Genomic DNA, 23,624 nt, shown 5'->3' with positions numbered 1-23,624 from the left:
ATTTATTATTTTATTTTTTTTCTGAGATAGAGTTTTGCTCTTGTTGCCCAGCCTGGAGAGCAATGGCATGACCTTGGCTCACTGCAACCTCCGCCTCCCAGGTTCAAGATATTCTCCTGCCTCAGCCTCCCAAGTAGATGGGATTATAAGCATGTGCCACCATGCCCAGCTGATTTTGTATTTTTAGTAGAGATAAGGTTTCACCATGTTGGCCAGGCTGGTTTCAAACTCCTGACCTCAGGTGATCCGCCTGCCTTGACCTCCCAACGTGCTGGGATTACAGGCTGGAGCAACCTCGCCCGCCTGGTGCAGACTATTTATTAGTTTCTCTTTTCAGCATATATCCTATCAGAGTCCTAATTAGCACTTAAGTTATGTGTTCATGATCACACAGTCATCATCTATTTGAATTTATTGTATTGCAGGGCTTATTGTCCACCATTTTTACCTCTCCATCTAATCTTCCCCTATATAAAATTCTGTCTCCTGAATTCATTGGTATTTGGTTAGAATACTGTCTTGAATATTTTCTTCACACACACTGCATGAGTGATCTACTCTCTGAATCCATGTGTTTCTACAAATGTCTTTCATCGTGTTCAGAGAACGGTTTCTTTAGCAGGTTAGAGAATTATAAAGACACACTCATTTTATCTTAGTGACATACATGTTACTCTATTGTCTTTCAGTAATATTAGCAAGAATCTGATACTATTCTAATAGTTTTTCTTTTGTGAACTAGCAACATTTATTTTGCAACTGAGAACTTGTAAGATTTTTCTACCAATGATTTAATTTTCCCCATCGAATATGCATTACTTCAATGATTAGAAACAAAATTCAATAAAACTAGGTCCTCAAAAACAACTTCATAGCCATCATGTAAGTCCCAGAGATACTATAAGAGCATTACTCATGTTTACTGTACCGTCGATTGATAGATACAGTAGAATGACAGTTTTAAAGTCTTTAGTCGTTTGAAATAAATGTGTAGAATTTTGTCCTATCGTGCAATGAGCAAGACAAGTGATTTCCAATATGTACAAACATAAGATTGTTTCATTTCATTTACCTTCTCTACTTATACTTCAATTTGTTTGTTTTTCTAATATGTGTATATTAATAGTTCTGACAAAGAGAACCAAAAAATTGGTAATAATATAAAATGGGAACATTTTCTTAAGTGCTACATTTCCTTCAGAAAATAAGTAAGTGTAAACAGAAACAGAGACTATTCTATACAGGTACTGTTTGTTTGTTTTTTTCCTGGCTTATACATATTTTTCAAAGTCTGACTCATAGTCAAAGGGACATTTTTCCTTCAAAAAGTTTTTGAAATGGACCAGCAGTTTCAAGCACTTTAAAAATTCATTCCCAATGAAGATACTGAAAAATAATAATAAATACCCAGCACAAACATTTTATTCTTGTATAACTCTGCTTTATTTTATCTTTACAATTGTAACACTTTTCATTTGATGAATTTTACATTTCCTTTAATAAATTGAACTTGAGTTCATGGTCAAGGAAATGTGAGTTACATTATGTGCTTTATAATCAACAATGCAAATGTGAGAAGTATATCTTCAGTATTGGATATTTGTTTTTATCTGACTTGTTAATCAATAATTCTGCACATGGGAGGATATATATTCTGTCCTGCACTTAAAGATTCAGGTGCAAAAGCAATTTCCCGAGGGGAAGAAAAATGTAATTCTGTATCTTCCTTGTGGTACCTTTCCTTCTCTTATAAAGAGCATGCTTTTCATTTCATGAATTTTACATTTCCTTTAATAAACTGAACTTGAGTTCATGGTCAAGGAAATGTGAGTTTACACTATGAGCTTTATAAGTCTATTAATTGTCCTGACTGATTGAATCCATCCTGGATTCATTGTAGTTCTTTTTTTCTCTCCTTTCTGGTGATCTTTTCTTCCTCCTTATCTCTTTACCTGTATTTTTACCTTGGTATTCACAAAATAAATACAAACCATAGAAAGTTCATAATTGAGAAGGATAATGATGATTTTTTAAAGTCCCTCATAGTACTGATATGGAAAGAGAATTCCCAGTGCTGTTGAAAACAAATGAGCCCAGCAGCTGCATTGGGGAAAAAGAGGGGGGGAAAAAAGTTTTCTATGTTACTGTTACTCCACCTTTGAGACAGAGGGCCTGTTTCACAAGGAATCACATAATGGTTATGGTCATTTTAGTGTTCAAATTTATGGAGCAACACTGGCAATCACGTCCAAAGAGAAAATGTGTACAGGAGTGATGCTGCTGTTAAGGTTCCATAGATTTCAAGTTGTTATAATCAATTCGAGCCCGGCCAGTAATATCTCAAGTGATTAAAAAAAGAGACGATTCTTTTTTCTTTTTATTTTTCTCCATTTTTGGTCAATACATTAAAAAATGAAATACAAACTAAAATCTTATTAAGATTCTGGAATACCAGTGTCTTATAAAGCAAATAAACTTCTATCCTATTATACAAAGAAGGTAACATAATCATAAGGTTTGTGGTCAAAAATGTTTCATTACTAGTGGCCTCAATATCACTCTTGAATTTGGAGAATTATATGCTCACTCTTTATGTCTTATTAACAAGTACACTTTATGATAAAGTACACTTCACTCTTCAATGCTAAAAAATAACTCGGGCTTTGGAGTCAGACAGTCTTAAGCATAAAAACTGTGTCTACTGGATTCTCTTTCTACACTAGCATGATTTAATCCATCTGAGCTTTAGTTTCCTCTTAAGCAAAATGAAGACAATATCAATCATTGCATTGTTGCAACAATTAAGTAAAATAAAATGTGCCATTTAACAGAGTGCTTGAAATACATGTTTTCTCTGAAATAATTCTTTCATACTATCGGGTATAAATCTTGTTAATCTACTTGTTGATGTAACTCCAAAATTACTAAACAGTAGCTAACCATCAACAACAGAAACAAAGTGCCTACAAATATTTTGAAAATATATTTTAGACATATGCATCTGTTTATTATGTTAACCCCCCATGTAGTTTACAGGCCAGTTGAGCTGAACCATGTGGAAACCTAAAGGCTTTTTCTGGTCAATGCTGAAAGCGAAAATACATGGAGAGGCTTCCTTTGTCGTTTTTCTCTGCCTTCGCATCCTACCCTCAATCCTCTGCGCTTTATCACTTGATTGGTAAGAAGAAGCAAACATAAGGAAGAAGACATGAAGGACAACAAAAAATGGAGGGTGGGAGGCAAAACAAGAGCACAATAATGCTCATACTCATGCTTGTAAGCTGAGATGGAACATGGGGAGTTAGAAGGAGAGGAAAGGGGTCCATTTAGAGATGAAGCACAAAGAAAAACAGCAGGCTTGCCCCTTTTCTCAGGAGCTGAGAAATACCATGCTCTTGAATCTGACTCATGCTCTGGAAGAGAAGAAGGAAGTCGTGAGCTTTCTCCTACGAATAGACAATTTATGACTGTATAGTTGACTGTGGAACTATTGATACGCCTTCTGAAATGTCCTCAGTTAATTAAGGCACATCAACTTTTTATGGCCAAAAGTGACTCCCCATCTTACCCTGCAAGAATGTTCCTCCTCTGCTTCTCCCTGTTCGGATAAGAGGATCAATTTATCCACCAGATCCCTCCAAGTCAGAACATGGATTTCATTTTTGCTGCTCCTCTCTCTTCAGCCAACTCAAATATCCATTCAATCTCCAATCCCCATTGATATTTTAAGATAATTTTATTATGAAAAATTTAAAATATAGAAAAGCAAAATATGATATAAAAATTTGTATGTAGCCATCACTTGTTTAATCCTACCCTCTTTTCTTTATCTTCTCCAAATCACTGACTCATAACACCTAAATATGTCTGAAATATTCCCTACTTCTTTCTCCTTGTTTCTGCTTTGGTTAGTTCCTCAAGTCTTCTAGTGTTCTACCAGAGCTACTTGGGCCTTAGTTTTCTTTATACTTGAAAATGTGTTTGGAAACTCAAATCCAATCATATTTATCCACTACATAAAATCTGTTGATGGACATCCTTTACCCACTGGATATAATTCCAAATTCTTGGCAAGCATTTTCTCGGTTTCAACCATGCCTACCTGCACAGATTCTTGCCCTGAAGCCTCGTGCCCAGTGTCTGACAGTACAATTCTCCTCTAAATTATGCTGTTCCTGCAGGCCTCCAGGCATTTAGGTAAACTTTTTCCTTTGCCTGATTGGATTGTGGGGACCCCTTTTGTTTGTCTAAACTCTTGCTTATACTTCAGTACCTGACTCCAAACATCACTTCCTTTTCTAATACTTCTCTGTCAATAATCTTTACACTTTGATCTTGCAAATGACCTGAGGAAGCTGTTTTCTTCCAGTTGCCACTGTACTACTAAATACCTCTTTTATTTGTGACACACACTACAATCTAATAATTTGGATGTTGGTACATCATCTCCAGTAGCCATGGATACCTTTAAGTTAGGAGCTGTGTGTATGCCTGTGTCTTGCTGTGCTTAACTCAGTGTGTCAGAGGTGAACCAGGAAGAATTTTTTCTCAGAGAATACCAAATATTTTTCCTTATTAGAACAATTTGATAACATTTTAAAATATATCTCCAATATAATCGTATTTTAAAGAATTTTTCAAGGGACGTCTTAATCTAAGTAGTTATTTTACAATCCACCAAAATTATACAGTGAGTTACAGGGATTAGGTAGTATAACTGGTGAACTGATTTGAACATTAGAAATAAGAGTGCCCAAGAAGCAGACTTTTATTTTTCTATATTATACCCATCCAGAGAAACTTTCTCCTTGAAGATTAATTATTATGAAGTTAGACCCTGGAAAGTTTAAGGCAATTTAAATAATTCATTTTATATATTACTTCACAAAGATAATTTCTTGCCTATCTCCACTATCTTGAGGGAAGAGAGAGGTTACTTTCAGATAAGTGGTATTTTACCGAACAAGATTTGAGTTGGACCATTAGGGAATTTGTCCATATCATATATCCAGCCCAGAAGATAGGGAGGTAGATAAGGAAATATTTTTCTTTCCAAATTCTTGATAAGAAAGCAAAGAGGTCAAGCGCTCAAAACCATACAGCAGGAAGAGACACAAACATTAATAGCAACTTTTGTTTTTTTCTACCTGTTAATGTAGTACCCAAGACCAGTAACAATATTTTAGAGTTAAGCAACATATTGGCAAGTTAATATTTTACAAACAGTCAGTTAGGTGATATAAAGTGGTTCATTTTCTTGGACTCCAACCAATACCTCAGACCTCATGAGTTCTTTTTCTCTATATTTTTGCATATCATTTTTGCAGCTATAGCCCACAAGGGATACAATCCTCATCATCCTCTATATTACCAATAACTGATATGAGAGCCAATTTCTTTTAAAGTTTAATATCAACTTCTCCCAGTATGCCATGAATGGAGTCAAATTTAAAGATAAAAATGAAAACTTTTATTTTAATAAAAACTCAATTATATGCTTCTGTGTTAACTTGCCTTTAGAATGTGAACTCTGACAGCAGGGCACAGATCCTGACTTTTTGATTAATTTTTACTTATTTCCCAGTATAGACATATTCACTTTTGGGAACTGGGAAACTCCATAAATATGTGAGTAACTGAATGATTGAATCAAACCTAATATGGTTCAACTATTTTGCTTATTTTCAATTTGTGAGCCACTCTCAGTTAATTTGAAGAAACCAATTTCTATTTTATGCATACATAGACATACATATCTACTTTTTGAGTATATATAGCCATATAGAGTTGCATCATATATTTATTTATACAAAATAGGTAAATTAATTAAATACATACATGTTAATAAAGTATTTTCAGCATTTTGTAGAAGACCATTCACAATTTTTCTTACTTTATTGCCCTATTTCAGCAATTTTTCTCTCTTCCTCCTACCTCCATATGTTGTGCTTTAGGGGCATTTGACAAGTGCCTGGCGAAATGCTAAATCTAAACACAGAGTCTTAAATATGCTTTAAAAATTTTTTTTAATTTTAAATTTTTTAAGTGAGTGTGTACTTACTGGTACCACAAGCTACACAACACCACTTTCTATTGCCTGGTTCTGATGGAATCAAACTTTTACATTACTTGCCTGGCCTATAGAAACTTTTGATAACTCAACCTTCTTTGTTCTTTCATATCTCAAAGTTGTTAGTCTCCAGGAGAAGCTCAAAATTCTTCCCTTGCTGCTCTGCTCTTCTGTCTTCCCAATAATAAATCAGCTCAAATGCTAGGGATTAAAATTTTCAAGGGAATTTGAGATTCCCTCTCAACCTGCCAGGAAGGTATCTATGGTAAAATAAAAAGCAATCTGATGCCACAAAGAAAAAACTCTTAGATATGATGCCTGGGCTCCGTCTGCTCTATTTTTTCTCATCAGTTAAAGATAGTAATACCTACCTTCTAGAGCTTCTATAAAGCATTAAGCTAATTAATGTTTATAAAACATTTAGAATATATCTTCAACTTTTAGTGATTACTATATGTGAGCAATAGCCAGTATATGAATTAAATGTTACACAACTCACCCTTTAAAAAGAAATTAAGCCTGGTTTGAATAAAATGAAGAATAAAGATTCCAGACATTTTTCAAACCTGACTTGTTTTTACAATTCCCCTATGATTTCTCTCTGTGCTCCCCAGTTAGGCTCCTTACAATCTTCAGAATATCCCAGTCACTTTTCTGCCTGCACTTTTGTCCAAAATTTTTTATTCCTTTAGTTTCCTTTCTTCGTCTCTTTCTCTCTAATACTTACCTATCCTATATTCTCCAGTTTTAGTCTATCGGTTTTCTAGGGCTGCCATAAAAAATTATGACCAAATTAGTGGCTTAAAATATCAGAAATTTATTCTCTCACAGTTCTGGAGGCTAAAAGTCTAAAATCAAGGTGTCAGCAGAACCATGCTGCTTCAAAAACGTAAAAACATATAGGGAAGAATCCTTCTTTGCCCCCTCTAACTTTTGTGGTTGCCAGCTATCCTTGTCATTCTTTGACTTGCAGTTACATCTTTTAATCTCTGCCTCTGTCTTCACAAAGTCATCTCTTCTGTGTCTCTATGTCCAAATTTCCCTCCTTTTGTAAGGATGTCAATCATTGAATTACACACCATAACCAAGTCTCACCTTGTTTTTCTTTAATTACATATCCAAAGGGCCTATTTCAAACAATGTCACATTCATAGACACCTTGGGGTTGGGACTTGAGCTATGTTTTTTAACACACAACAGGGTTTCATGTCACTGGAAAATATTCTCCTCCAGACCATTATGATAATCTCTAAGCAGCACATATATTCCAATCAATTTATTTAACAGATAATATAAATTTGCCTTCTGATATTTAAAAAGGGGTTATGAATCTTTGTCGTCCCTGATAAATTATATTGTAAGAGTATAAAGGTAAAGACTGTATTATTTACTTTTTAATTTATTGTATTGTATACTCTTCTGTGGACCAATATAATGCATATAGTTGTAAATAAATGCCTTAATGAATACATGAAAAGATTGCATGCTGAGTAATGCAAATTTTTTCTGTGGAACAATGGATGAAAATAAATAATACATGATAAGAACATGTCAATTTGTAATTTCTGATTTTTCATTTTTAATTTATATTGTGCTTTTGATGGATTATAAAGAGTACTATAAATTCAAAATGAGCATATATTTGTTGACATGGTTATAATTAAATTAGATATAAAAATTTGAAAGATATTGCCACATAGATTTAATAGTTACCTCTAGTGTTTTAAAGTAAGAGATCCTATTTTGCTTTGCAAATACAAAGAAGATCTCATATTATAAACAAGAAGAAGACAAGTGTGGAATACGGATTCTTTAGTACTAAGGTTTGTAGATATAAACATTATATACCTTAAACTATTTAACAGTAAAAATTCCAAAATACTGATGGAAAATAGTCGGAATTTATGTCAATTCTATAAAAATAATCTTTTAAATTGATATGCCAACAGATGATAATGAATGTGGAAATTTAACTCAGTCCTGTGGTGAAAATGCTAATTGCACTAACACAGAAGGAAGTTATTATTGTATGTGTGTACCTGGCTTCAGATCCAGCAGTAACCAAGACAGGTTTATCACTAATGATGGAACTATCTGTATAGGTAAGTTCGGTTATCTAAGTTAGAATTTGCACATATCTCTCATTGTTTATTACCCCCAGAGGTAAAACATATTCAAACCAAATTCTGCCAGACCTTGATTGTACCCTAGGTGTTAAGTACTTTCAGAAATTTACTTAATGTCTTTATTGCTCCAGTGTGTTAAAGTCTATGGGATATTTATCCGAGGATACAGGAAAAAGGCTTTTTTTTTAATTTTTGAGAGAATAAGTTTGCAAAAATATAAAATAATAGAGAGAGAAATGCTCATGGAGCCTTGAGATCTAGTATAGTGGCAAACAACAGAATAAATGTTTATACTTTAGAATAATTTAATACTTCAAGAAAATTGTCATTTGCATTAAAAGATATTGATGCCTTTGGAAATACGCACCCTGTGATGGGTTCTACATATTTTTCAGACAATTATCATTTATAAAATAATTGTTCTAGTGGTATTATCTCTGCTTTGATAAAAGTCACACTTCAGATACGCATTAAGTTTTTCTGAACACTATAGTCAGAAAATTATTTATAAAATCATGTAGGGTCACGAAAACATCCTTTGTAGGAAAAATAATTTCAATGTAATTTTTAAGTGATTGTTCACTTATTGTGGGTCTAAAGGGAGGACCTAGACAATTTTTAAAAATATCCTTCTGTTGTAATTTGGTCATGCATGTGATTGATCAGATCCTAGAGAATTGGATTCCAGACTGAGAAAAAATAATTATTTACAAACTTCAACAGATGAATAATTTTCAGAAGCGAATTCTCTGGAGCCAAAGACTTTAACTTTGAAAATAAATTTTAAATCATCTTAAGCATGGTTTCCAAAAAATATTCAACTCATCAATAACTATTATAATTAATTATGATTGGTAATCTACAAAATTAATAGGTATGCAGAGGCCCTGAGAATGTTATCATGTAGCCAAGGTTAGACATGGGAATAGAATTCAGGAACCTACATGCAACATAGGGAAGGCTAATGTGCTGCTTCTAAATTATATAGCTAGATAAAAGAGATAGATATTCAAGTTAATCTCGATCACACTAAAGCCTTTGATTAGTGTCCTAGTGAGACCTTTTTTTTTTTTTTGAGACAGAGTCTCGCTCTGTCACCCAGGCTGGAGTGCAGTCGTGGGATCTTGGCTCACTGCAACCTCCGCCTCCCAGGTTCAAGCAGTTCTCCTTCCTCGGCCTCCCAGGTAGCTGGGATTACAGGTGCATGCCGCCACACCTGGCTAATTTTTTGTATTTTAGTAGAAATAGGGTTTTACCGTGTTGCCCAGGCTGGTCTCAAACTCCTGAGCTCAGGCAATCTGCCCGCCTCGGTCTCTTGAAATGCTAGGATGGTAAGCTATGAGACAATATTCAAAATATGTATATGCGAAATGTCTGTATTAAAGAAATCATCCAGTCTCGTGTACCCACGCTTCACAACAGTTACTCTGCTATGTAAAAAAAGGAAGATTTTATTTTCCTCATTTTATTGCCAATGAAGTGAAGGGCTACTCTAGATTCACACATTTTGGATAAAGGTAAGGTTAGACTCACAGTTTTGTATCTAAAAACTCTTCGTTATTTCCATGGAATACTTAAATGTGTAGTAGACCATTTAAATATCTCTTTGATCTGAATCATCCAGACACACTGGATCAAACTTTGCAAGGGTATAAAATATTTAAACATATGAGAAAATAATGCTATTACTGTTGAATGGTAAATTTACCTTTAGTGTTTCTAGAGAAAAGTTTTATTGCAATATAGCATAATAACATACTCAGGAAATAGGAATCAATGAGATTCTGCCCAGAAAACTTACAGTACTTCACCGTTTGTTCTTCTCAAGCCTATATTATTGTTATAGTCTTAGAATGTCATATAATGTGCTTTTTACCTTTAGTAGTTCAGTTCTAATATGTAGCCCTGCAAACTTTAGTGGAAATGTTCCAGTCAGTGAAGAAGTCTAACGTGTAACAACTTAATCACAGTAATTTAATACAGTTTTAACTTTGCTCTCCATTCCCTAATGTCTCTTGTTTGTAGAATACATCTGTCTTTTTATTTGATCATGTTTACTTTTAATAATTCTCAACTCACAAAGGGTTATATTTCTCTGTTCATGTTCCTTGAAGTAGAGAATTTCTGCACTAGAAAACACTGAATCATAGATACAGAGAAAACACAAACACACAAAGATGACTGAATGGCAACATTTTATGGGGGTAGTATATTTGTAATTGAAGACTCTTTCTCTTGATATTCAATTTCTATTGCAGTAAGGTGGAATGGGCCTAAGTTTGTGCTAATTCCCTTTTTAGCTATTTTAAGTAGTCGGCAAATGCACTAACCTTATTAAAGCCTAATGCCCAATATTGAGCACTTCTGTTTCTACCTGGTTTTTTTTTTTTTTTTTTTTTGATGGATTATTCAGTGAAAAACTCGTTCTCTAGAAAAATGTTATTTCTCATCAATTTTTGTTGTCCTTAAGGATTAAGCTTTTTTGAGAAGCAGTGTAGCTATTTCGTTTTATTTCAGTCCTGCAGTAATTTTTGTTGCACAATATCATAATCCTCAGGGAATCTGAACAGAGAAACATGAATCTATTTCCTTTTGCATTAGTGTATCACCTTACAGTGTATTGCTTCTGATTTGAAATTTTAGCTTATCCTTAAATTTGACATTTCTGGTAATTATAGTCATTAAAATCTCTATGAATAAAAAATGGAAAACTTTGATATAGGGCAAGACATGACTCAAGCAAAATTCTTTACCTTTAGTCCATATTCAAATACTGTTTTCCACACATAAGGTCATTTTGCTGCAGAAGGCACTGGGTGAGATTTAGCACTGCACATATTTCTCCTCCCCTTGGAATCACAGTAAAACAGAACTTCGGAAGTCCAGCTCCTGAGAAACCTACTTACACACCAGAATTTCACAAATGGGAAAGTTGAGACATCCAATAGTAAAGTTAATCTGCTGACACCAAATTAATAGAAGCCATGAATTCCTTCAATTTCACCATGTCTTTTACAGCATTGTTTACTGCTTTTCATGTCCTACTGCCTGGAGTACTCTATGATAATTGTAGATTTTTTTTTCTAGCTTTGAATAATATTAAATTTTGTCTTTGAAAATTATTTACTATAATTGAACATTTTATCTTTCTTTGGCAGTCTGTGAGTTACACATTAGAAAACTCTATTATTGATCATAATAAGAATCATAACCATCATATGATCATGTTTTGAAAGATTATGATAAAATGTTGCTGGATTGGCTAATTATACACATGAAAAAACATAACATTATTATCATCATTATTATTATCATTATTTTTGAGCTGAGGTCTCACTCTGTTCCCCAGGCTGGAGTGCATTGGTGCAGTTATGGTTCACTGCAACCTGGAACTTCTGGGCTCAAGTGACCTTTCTGTATCAGTTTCCCAAATAGCTGGGACTACACTCCACAACACCCTGTCTGACTAATTTTTAAAGTTTTTTTAGTAGAGAGAGGATCTTGCTATGTTGCCCAGCCTGGTCTCAAACTCCTGGAATCAAGTGATTCTGCTGTCTCGGCCTCCTAAAGTGCTGGGATTACAGGTGTGAGCCACTATGCACAACCAAGCATCACCTGTTAACAGAAATGTTGCAAATGAGTTAAGATTGTTAATGATATGCTTGCATTTAGTGATATCAAATTGTTAATTTAAAATCAAATTGTAAGTTGGTCGTGAGGAAAGTGGGTCAATCAGTAAATCAGGTCTGTCAAATCTAGCCGGACTTAAATAATTACCTAACAGAGATTTAGCTTTCATTATGATAGGAAAGAGGTTCTTTTTTTATAGATTTGGAGATTACCAAGATATGGTAACCTAAAAGAAAACACTCTTTATTTATCTGTATCTTAAAACATACTACACAAAGCTCCTGCTATTAGGAAAATATGCAATATGAGTAGAATCACCAGTCCTGATTTTCCAGTTACAGTATCAGGTGGCAATGATATCCTAGGCACTATTCCACCTTCCCATACATTTTCTTGTTTTTTTATGAGGTAGAACTCTTTTGGGTTAGAAGCTGTCTTCTTTTTGAGACGGAGTCTGGCTCTGTCGTCCAGGCTGGAGTGCAGTGGCGTGATCCGGGCTCACTGCAAGCCCTGCCTCCCGGGTTCACGCCATTCTCCTGCCTCAGCCTCCCGAGTAGCTGGGACTACAGGTGCCCGCCACCACGCCCAGCTAATTTTTTGTGTTTTTAGTAGAGACGGGGTTTCACCATGTTAGCCAGGATTGTCTCGATCTCCTGACCTCGTGATCCGTCTGCCTCGGCCTCCCAAAGTGCTGGGATTACAGGCGTGAGCCACCACGCCCGACCTAGAAGGTGTCTTTTTAAGATATTACCCAAGGTCATCACACAACTAATTAATGTTATAGTCAATATTTGAATTTAGATCTTCTAATTAGCAATCCCAGAGACTTTTCCTTCAAGAAAGAGGTAACTGTAGGTTTTAGCCATTTGGACCTGCAAGAGATTGCAAGAGAAATTAGTGTGGATCTTGCTGCAAAATGTAGCCATTTGGCACATTCATTGTAGCCAAGCCAGTTTCACTGGACATTAAAGTCCAAAGTGCAAGAAGGAGGATGGAAATTGAGTTCCTGGAGTCAAGATTTTTATGTTTCTCAGAGATTGGGTTTGGGATGAAGTTTCTAAGAACGTTACACATTTAAAGGATTTGAAATTGAGAAAAATAACCATCTTGTTTACTGTTACCCATAGAAGGCATCTCACCTACAAAACAAAGGTATTCAAAGAACATAGTAGTTTTCTTGCTCATTAAATAAATTTTTTTATTGTTGTTTATGATACTTCATGGGTCTGTTCACACTTTCATTGGGGTGTTTTCCCAGTTGGAGTATAACATTTGGTGCTTCAACAGTTCAGCTCCAATAAAGACTCATCTTTGCTTTAGTCCTATATAGTTTTCTCACTTCATTGATTTCATGACAAATGACCACCCTAGTCTGCACTACCGTCTGAGTGCTTCTGTCTTTAGCTCAGCCTAGAATGCTTTCCTTGATGGTTCTCCACATCCCAAGGTCACTTGTCACTACTTGTTCCCTACTTCATTTTCTGTTCATTCATTTTTGTGGAGTGGTAGGTCCTGAATACACCTAGAAATGAGAGGATGAGGGGTGAGGGGTGGTACAAGAGCATTTGTGTTTCTTTAGAAGTGGTGAGCTCAGATTTCTGGGTAGTACAGATTTTGAATACATATACTTGTCAGAAGAACAAGAGCTGTTCTAACCTTTTAGGCCTGGCCTATTAGCTGACCTTGTAAATCTAGTACCATCACCTTTCTAGTGGATGGAACTTTCTTTAAGAATCTAGCAAGAGGCTCACTTTCAATTTTTGGTTTTGGTGGTGCGAATTTGGATGCGTTTTCTAGATCTTTGTTGGATTTTTGAATGAGAAATAGGAACAGCTGCATTTAAGATAACTAGTTAGATGACATTTTAAATTAGACTTTGATTACACACCCTTTTTCTACTGCAAAGAGTATTATGACACCCTATTAGTTTTAAATCAAATTATAAATTTAAGGTTAGATGTTCATTTATTAATTTAATATAAAGTATCTTGAAGATGTCAGACCTGGGGTAGAAACATAAAAATTTTGCATTAATTCAAGGTAATGATCTAAACTCTTCAGTTCCTTAGAATCTTTTTCTCTAGTAGCAGATTATTTATACTCTATTTATAATGTAAAGCATATTTCACTGTAGTAAGTAAAGTTTTAAGTTAAGAATATAAACTATGTAAGCTTAAAACCTAGGGCCTTTGTTACAGCCTCAATACTTGGCTTTTGAGAATGTAAGACTTAATTCTGTATAATGTATTATTTTATTTATGATGATTGTGTGTTAAGAACCGTAGTAAAATATAATCTGAACAAAAGTAATAAGTTGTGATAAAATTTTAAGGGAATTCAATCACACATTCTGCTACGTCTCAGTTTTTTAGATTAACTTACATGCAAAAATGAAGTTTTGGAAAGAAATCGGGTCACTCTTCTGTCCTCCAGATTACACTGAGTTGTTGAAGTCAGTTTAGTTTGATACTAGAAAACAAATAAGTTTAAATGTGTTTCTTAAGTTGGTCTTTGTTAAATTAGAACTAAGTGTTACATCATCAATGATGGAAATTACTGTAATGACTTTGTTGATTAATCATGCAATTCAATCTGAGAGTGTGGCCCATGAATAATATTTTCAATACTCTCTCAAAATTGATTGGAGGAATTAAATCTAAAAAGTATATGCAGCTAAGTTTGTTATGCCATTGTCTAAATGATGGTATTTCTCTAACTTTCTTATAAAATTTGACATGAAACCACTAATCATAAGGAACACTATTTTCAACAAGTTAGCAAGTATATGAGCACTAAAAAATTTTTTTTCAAATATTAATATTTCCAGATATAGAGGAGTGCAGTGAGTCAGTTGTCTGTGGTGATCATGCCATATGGGGAAATGTGAATGGTGGGTGTAACTGCTCCTGCAAAGAAGGTTATCAGACATATACAGGAAAATCACAGTTCACACCTAATGATGGCACTTACTGCCAATGTAAATTACATTATTAAATTTTATGTGTGATCAAAGAACTATATAAAATATGTAGTACACAGTTGTGAAGTACCACAGAGCTACAGCTTCCAAGAAATGTGCCTGCATTCCTTTATGTTCTATGGAATAAAGAAATGAAAGCCTATTTTTTTTAATTTAATCAAAATTGTAGATACCATTTTATGGAACTAACATTCCTTGGTCCTTAAAACTCCTTTATTTCATTGTCTGTAAAATATTGCACATTCTAAAACTGAAGAGGAAATTCAAGTGTTAGAGAATGTCCTTTTAATATTTAAATAAGTGAGCAAGATCATTGGGATTTATATGATGAGCTTAGGCAAAAATACTTTTTAAAACTTACTATCTAATCTGTTTTTTTCCTACAGAAAATGTGAATGCAAACTGCCATTTAGATAATGTCTGTATTGCTGCAAATATTAATAAAACTTTAACAAAAGTAAGTAGAACAGTTAACGATTTATTTTATTTGGACATTTTGATTTCAATTAAAATACTTTCAATGTCACACATTTCAAGAAGAGTAACCAGTAGCTGAACTTTAGGGAGGGTTGAAAACGTTTACATATAGAGATCTAAGCATCATGTTTGCATCAAAGACAGGGTTAATTTGAAAATCCCCAAATTATTTAAAAGGCCTTTTACATATTTAATATGCTACATTTTCATTACTCCATATGTTGGAAAATTCTTTTTATGTAAAAAAGTTGTTTGAAAAATAGTAAAGAGATACTTTGACTCTAGACCCATTCCCACATTCTAAGTAGACATAATTGAATGCACCTAGATTTGGTACTTAAAAGAGAACATTTCAAAGAGCAAATAAAGTAGGTGATTTATAAAATAATTGTCATATGATTGAGAATGTGAATCTCAACATGAGTAATCAACTATCAGTTTAAAGCAAATTTTCATTTAATCACATTGTAAAGAGTTTTCTTTGGTTGATTAAAATCTAATTTAAAGTATTATCATTTATTGCTTAGGATATCAATATTTATAAGTACTAAGGAGTTCAAGTATTAAGGTAGATTCATTGGCTAGAATATAATTCTATACTGAAGAATAGGAAGTTATTTTGAAGACTCATTTTTAAAAAATTATTAATTCAAATATGCTCTGTTTCTTTTCTAAAGTAAAGTCTATGCTTTTAAGTTATTTGCTAATCTCTTGTAAATAAATTCAGGTTTCAGTGATGCATGTTATGGTTTAGGTTTATTAGTTTGATATTATTTATGTGTAGACCGAGAAAACCAACTCAGAATAAATTTAACATATAAGTTTTATTCTTTTAAAACTCCAGTAGAACTAATTTAGTTTCCTTTTTCTGGACTCATTTTTTTGCTCAGATCAGACCCATAAAAGAACCTGTGGCTTTGCTACGAGAAGTCTATAGAAATTCTGTGACAGATCTTTCACCAACAGATATAATTACATATATAGAAATATTAGCTGAATCATCTTCATTACTAGGTTATAAGAACAACACTATCTCAGCCAAGGACACCCTTTCTAATTCAACTCTTACTGTAAGTATGTTCAGCTTCAACTCTTAATATAATTGGGCTTTGAATTTTTCCTTTCATCTGTGATTAGTGTAGGATTCTAACGTTTCTAAAAGACATGCTTTTTTTCAATAGGAATTGGTGAAAACCGTGAATAATTTTGTTCAAAGGGATACATTTGTAGTTTGGGACAAGTTATCTGTGAATCATAGGAGAACACATCTTACAAAACTCATGCACACTGTTGAACGAGCTACCTTAAGGCTATCCCAGAGCTTCCAAAAGAGCACTCAGTTTGATACCAATTCAACGGATATAGGTAAGAAACAAGGGTCCATTTCAAAGTAATCGTGTTTTCCAAATAAGCCATTTTCAAAGTCTTGGGTGGGGGTTAGGAGGCATGGTGTTGAAACTAGTACTGATTACATTGAAAGTAGTTTTATTAGTGTAGAAATGAATGGTGATGCATACTGCAAGAGCACTGTGAATAAAGTACTAGTAAAAAGGATAAATCCACAAGTGTTGTCTCCTTCCTATCATGTCCACCTTTTCTGATTCCTGAACTGTACAGCCATCAAATGGTCAGAGTACATTACTCCTTTGTCATTTTGAGTCCATCATCTCATGACTTGTCAGGGTCTACCTTGACCAACGAATTTTTGGATATTGTTTGTTTGTTTATTTGTTATTTTGAGACAAAGTCTGGCTCTGTCACCCAGGCTGGAGTGCAGTGGCGCAATCTCAGCTCACTGCAACCTCCACCTTCTGGTTTCAAGCAATTCTCCTGCCTCAGCCTCCCGACTTGCTGGGATTGCAGGTGTGTGTTACCACGCCTGGCTAAGTTTTGTTCTTTTGGTAGAGATAAGGTTTCACCATGTTGGTCAGGCTGGTCTCGAACCCCTGACCTCAAGCCGTCCACTTGCCTCGGTCTCCTAAACTGCTGGGATTACAGGCATGAGCCACTATGCCCAGCCTGATATAACACATTTAAACTTCTATTTAGGAATCCTTTGCATGTTGATAATATAAAGCAATCAACATAGTAAATTAGAATGTTTCTTGCTTCATGCAAATTCATACCTAAAATATTCAGAATCTTGTGTCAAATTGAGGATGCCTATAAAGTTTTTCCGAGGAAGCAAGGTAAGTTTGCTGAAATAATCACTGCATACATCTATACTGCATTTTCTGAGTGGCATTCTGCTGTGCAACCGCAGATTTACAAAAATCTCATCAGGATTCATCATTTACTCTAAATCAAAGTTTCAAGGATTGTGACTAATATGTAAGTGCTCTATATTTTTATAATGTTTCTGCATGAAAATGGTGATAATACAGCAGGTCAAAGGAATTATCACTCAAACGTTTAATTAAATCACTCATTAGTGAGTTATAGACACTATTCTGTAAGACATTGTAGTTGCTTATCTTTGCTTTAGTAATTGTAATTTTACAGCTTCCTTGGTTACATACACATATTATATTTCATTTAATTCAAAAAAAAAGTTAAACCATGAGTACCATAGTGAAATTAAAAAATTAAAACTTGAGTCAGATTTTTAACATGTATATTACATTGTCCAAACATGTTAAGAATATGTTCACTCTACCTGCTATAAATAAGTTGAAACACAATAATGATGGATGAAATTATCTCTAAGCTAATATATTTACCATGTATATTGATTAAACTAATTTCAGGTTTTTTTGTTTTCATGGTTTTGTTTCAGCTCTCAAAGTTTTCTTTATTGATTCGTCTAAAATGAAACATATTCATCCTCGTATGAATGTGGACGGAGATTATATAAATATATTTCCAAAGAGAAAAGCTGCATATAATTCAAATGGTAGGACTTTAACAATCTAACAGACAATATATCAGTGAATTTGCAATAAATACTTATGCATTTGATTATGTCATATGTACATGGAACAGGTATGGTTTCCTATAAAAACATATGATGTATGTACAGTATACAGAATATCCATATTCTTACTTGAGATTTCCATTCTGATATAAATACTGGGGAGGATTTTGGCTGACAATATCTGGGTCCTTGTCTTAACTCCAACTTTTTTTACTGTCTGAAATGTTTGAAATTCTAACGAAAATATACAAAGAGCTCTGATTTTACTACTCCTTATACAGCAAAGTCACTATATTTGCAGTTCCTTTAATTTTTCTTCCTCAATAATCCATGATATTCTTCATCATGAGACAAAATTTGTGATTGTGTGAGGAAGAAAAATAGAGATTTTTTAAAAATAGGAGTTTTTTTTACATGTTTGCTTTAGTTCTGGGAAACATGTGCATAACATGCAGGTGTGTTACACAGTTATATGTGTGCCGTGGTGGTTTGCTGCAGCTATTGACCCATCCCCTAAGTTCCCTCCCCTCTTTCCCCACCCCCTGGCAGACCCTGGTGTGTGATGTTCCCCTCACCGTGTCTGTGTGTTTTCATATTTCAACTCCAACTTATGAGTGAGAACATGTGCTGTTTAGTTTTTTGTTCCTGTGTTAATTTGCTGAGGATGGTTGCTTCCAGCTCTCATCCAAATACCTGCAAAGACATGATCTCATTCCTTTTTATGGCTGCATAGTTTTCTGTGGTGTATATATACCACATTTTCATTATCCAGTCTATCATTGATGGGCATTTGGGTTGGTTCCATAACTTTGCTATTGTAAATAGTGCTGCAATAAGCATACGTGTGCAGTGTCTTTATAGTAGAATGATTTATAATCCTTTGGGTATATACCCAGTAATGGGATTGTGGGGTCAAATAGTATCTGTGGTTCTAGATCCTTGAGGAATCACGACTGTCTTCCACAATGGTTGAACTAATTTACATTCCCATCAACAGTGTAAAAGCGTTCCTATTTCTCCACTGCCTCGCCAGCATCTATTGTTTCTTGACTTTTTAATAATCGTCATTCTAACTGGCATGAGATGGTGTCTCCTTGTGGTTTTGAGTTGCATTTCTCTAATGATCAGTGATGTCAAGCTTTTTTTCAGGTTTGTTGCCTGCACAAATGCCTTCTTTTGAGAAGTGTCTGTTCATATCCTTTGCCCACTTTTTGATGGGGTTATTTGATTTTTTTTCTTGTAAATTTGTTTAAGTCCCCAGTAGATGCTGGGTATTAGACCTTTATCAGATGGATAGATTGCAAAAATTTTCTCCCATTCTGTAGGTTGCCTGTTCACTCTGATGATAGCTTCTTTTGTTGTGCAGAAGCTCTTTAGTTTAATTAGATCTCATTTTTCAATTTTGACTTTTGTTGCAATTGCTTTTGGTGTTTTTGTCATGAAGTTTTTGTTCATGCCTATGTCCTGAATGGTATTACCTAGATTTTCTTCCAAGGTTTTTATGGTTTTGGGTTTTACATTTAAGTCTTTAATCCATCTTGAGTTAATTTTTGTCTGTGGTATAAGGAAGGGGTCCTGTTTCAGTTTTCTGCATATGGCTAGCCAGTTTCCCCAGCACCATTTATTGAATAGGAGATCCTTTCCCCTTTGCTTGTTTTTGTCAGGTTTATTGAAGATCACATGGTTGTAGATGTGTGGGGTTATTTCTGAGGTCTCTGTTCTTTTGGGTACCAGTATCATGCTGTTTTGGTTACTGTAGCCTTGTAGTATAGTTTGAAGTCAAGGAGTGTGATGCCTCCAACTTTGTTCTTTTTGCCTAGGATTGTCTGGGCTATATGGGGTCTTCTTTGATTCCATATGAAATTTAAAGTATTTTTTTTTCTAATTCTGTGAAGAATGTCAATGGTAGTTTGACTAGCATGGATCTATAAATTACTTTGGGCAGTATGGGCATTTTCACAATATTGATTCTTCCTATCCATGAGCATGGACTATTTTTCCTTTTGTTTTTGTCCTCTCTTACTTCCTTGAGCAGTCATTTGTACTTCCCCTTGAAGACGTCCTTCACGTCTCTTGTTAGCTGTATTCCTAGGTATTTTGTTCTCTTTGTAGCAATTGTGAATGGAAGTTTATTCATGATTTGGCTCTCTGCTTGTCTATTGTTGGTGTAAAAGAATGCTTGTGATTTTTGCACATTGATTTTGTATTGTGAGACTTAGATGAAGTTGCTTATCAGCTTAAAGAATTTTGAGGCTGAGATGATGGGGTTTTCTAAATAAACAATCATGTCCTCTGTAAACAGAGACAATTTGACTTTCTCTCTTCCTATTTGAATACCTTCTATTTCTTTCTCTTGCCTGATTGTCCTGGCCAGAACTTCCAATACTATGTTGAATAGGAGTGGTGAGAGAGGGCATCCTTATCTTGTACCAGTTTTCAAAGGGAATGCTTCCAGCTTTTGCCTATTCAATATGATATTGGCTGTGGGTTTGTCATAAATAACTCTTATGATTTTAAGATATGTTTCATCAACATTGGGTTCATTGATAATTTTTAACATGAAGGAATGCTGAATTTTATTGAAGGCCTTTTCTGCATCTATGGAGATGATCATGTGGTTTTTTGTCTTGGGTTCTGTTTATGTGATGGATTACATTTATTGATTTGTGTTTGTTGAAGCAACCTTGCATCCCAGGGATGAAGCCGACTTCATTGTGGTGGATAAGTTTTTTGATGTGCTGCTGGATTCAATTTGCCAGTATTTTATTAAGGATGTTCGCATCGATGTTCATCAGGGATATTGGCCTGAAGTTTTCTTTTTTGTTGTGTCTCTGCCAGGGTTTGGAATCAGGATGATGGCCGGCTTCATAAAATGAGTTAGGGAGGAGACCCTCCTCCTCAGTTGTTTGAAATAGTTTCAGAAGGAATAATACCAGCTCTTCTTTGTACCTGTGGTAGAATTCCAGAGACTGTGAATCCATCTGGTTCTGGGCTTTTTTTGTTTGGGAGGCTACTAATTACTGCTTCGATTTCAGAACTTGTTATTGGTCTATTCAGGGATTTGACTCTTTCTTGGTTTAGTCTTGGGAAGTTGTATGTACCCAGAAATTTAACCATTTTTTCAAGATATTCTAGTTTTTTTGCATAAAGCTGTTTATAGCATTCTCTGATGGTAGTTTGCATTTCTGTGGGGTCAGTGGTGATATCCCCTTCATCATTTTTTATTGAGCCTATTTGATTCTTGTCTCTTTTCTGCTTTATTAGCCTAGGTTGTGGTATATTTTGTTAATTTTTTTTTAACCAGCTTCTGGATTCATTGATTATTTTTGGAGGGTTTTTCATGTCTCTGTCTCCTTCAATTCTGCTCTGATCTTAGTTATTTCTTGTCTTCTGCTAGCTTTTGTATTAATTTGCTCTTGCTTCTCTAGCTCTTTTAATTGTGATGCTAGGGTGTTGATTTGAGATTTTTCTAGCTTTCTGTTGTGGGCGTTTAGTGCTATAAATTTTCCTCTTAATACTGCTTTATCTGTGTCCCACAGATTCTGGTACATTGTCTCTTTGTTCTCATTGGTTTCAAAGAACTTCCTGATTTCTGCGTTAATTTCCTTATTTACCCAGGATTCATTCAAGAGCAGGTTGTTCAGCTTCCATGTAAGTGTACGGTTTTGAGCAACTTTTCCAGGCCGGGCGCGGTGGCTCACACCTGTAATCCCAACACTTTGTGAGGCCAAAGCAGGTGAATCATGAGGTCAGGAGTTCAAGACCAGCCTGGCCAGGATGATGAAAGCCCATCCCTACTAAAAATATGAAAGTTAGCCAGGTGTGGTGGCAGGTGCCTGTAATCCCAGCTACTCAGGAGGCTGAGGCAGAGAATTGCTTGAACCCGGAGGTGGAGGTTGTAGTGAGCTGAGATCGTGTCATTGCCCTCCAGCTTGGGTGACACAGCAAGACTCTATCTCAAAAAAAAAAAAAAAAAGAAAAAAGAAATCAGCTTTTCCTTGGTACCTAACTAGCAAGTAAGTAGCTACTATTTCAATTTAATCATTTATCTGTTATTTTAGTGTAATGCATTTAGAAAAAAAAAACTCTGCTGATAGTAGAATTTTGTTGTTATTCTCATATAGTTAAAAATATATTACCTAGAGAAATAGGAATTATAAAATTTTTGCAAAGAAAATAATAATATTTCCTATTTTCTCTAGGTAATCTATTTTTACCTATATGAGAACAACAACAACAAAATAGCAAAATACAATGGAAAATATATACTGTAACACACATATTGTCTCATGGAGAGACACTGTTTCATAAAAAGAAGTATTTTCGTACCCTCTATTCTTTCTTGTCATGTTCTGCACAAAAGTGGGAAATAGCCATAAATGAAGTAAAAATAACTAAGTCATACTGCCATTGAACCCTTGGCTTTTACTCTATTATACCGTATTCTAATTACCCAAGCACACATTTTGTATTTAGGAACAAATCCAAAGAATGTATTAACTGTTGAAATTTCAAAGACAACTTGGTACTGTTTGGAATTTGGATAAAAAGACATTGAAAATACTGATTATGGTGATAGATGATGAAATTGTTATGGAATTAATATCCTGAAGAAATTTTGTCTGATTGTATGGTAGCTTTGTTATATTTAATGATCCCACGGACAAAGTGACATTTGAAAGGGACAGTAATATTAGCACTCAATAAAGGAGAGTAAGAAAATGTGTTTTGCTCAAGGTTATATCTTAAAAATAAGGACAAATCTAACACATTGATCAAACCCTCTCAAAGATATCTGCGTGTATTTATTAATTTATTGAAAAAATTAGTTAATAAAACACATGCATTCTTTAAAACATAAACAGTACTATTGGTAGGAAAATAAAGGAGGTCTATGCAGCACAAGTGAATTTTATTTTTCTTTTTTGAGACAGGGCCTTACCCTGTTGCTCAGGCTAAAGTATAGTGACATGATCATGGCTCGCTGCAGTCTCGACCTCCCAGGGCTCCAGTGATCCTTCCACCTGAATCTCCCAAGTAGCTGGGACCAAAGAAACATGCCACCATGCCCGGCTAATTATTCTGTTTTTGGTAGAGACATGGTTTTGCCATATTTCCCAGGCCGGTCTCGAACTCCTGCCTCAAGTGATTCTCCCACTTTAGCCTCTCGGGATTACAGACCTGAGCCATGGTACCTGGGCCCTGGATTTTTAAATATATATTTTTTTATAGACTGAATTTTAGAAGCGTAAGGGGGAAGGGTTGAGAATGAACAGAACAAGATTCAATCCTCTAATCTATCGTTTTATGATAAAAAGATAACAGACTTTTCTTAAGAGATTTCACATATTTATTTTCAAATTACTTATGAAATCAACATTTATGTGAAAAAATAGAGCAGCATATGAAGCTCTATTGAGAAGTGGT

The 23,624-nt window shown here is 34.6% G+C and overlaps 1 protein-coding gene across 1 annotated transcript in view; it reads left to right on the top strand.

Moving 5' to 3' along the window:
- Nucleotides 1-23,624, top strand: part of ADGRL4 (adhesion G protein-coupled receptor L4) — a 126,584-nt gene that overhangs the window by 57,330 nt on the left and 45,630 nt on the right. Inside the window, exons 3-7 of the mRNA XM_011977771.1 lie at nt 8,020-8,172; nt 15,193-15,263; nt 16,174-16,353; nt 16,465-16,648; nt 18,060-18,176. Of these exons, the coding sequence (XP_011833161.1) occupies nt 8,020-8,172; nt 15,193-15,263; nt 16,174-16,353; nt 16,465-16,648; nt 18,060-18,176 (705 nt within the window). The remainder of the gene's footprint in view (nt 1-8,019; nt 8,173-15,192; nt 15,264-16,173; nt 16,354-16,464; nt 16,649-18,059; nt 18,177-23,624) is intronic.

The sequence above is a fragment of the Mandrillus leucophaeus genome, unplaced genomic scaffold (genome assembly GCF_000951045.1).
Source record: "Mandrillus leucophaeus isolate KB7577 unplaced genomic scaffold, Mleu.le_1.0 Scaffold184, whole genome shotgun sequence".
Classification (NCBI taxonomy): Eukaryota; Metazoa; Chordata; class Mammalia; order Primates; family Cercopithecidae; genus Mandrillus; species Mandrillus leucophaeus.
The sequence above is the reverse complement of the archived record's forward strand: the minus strand, read 5'-3'. Positions and strand labels throughout refer to the sequence as shown.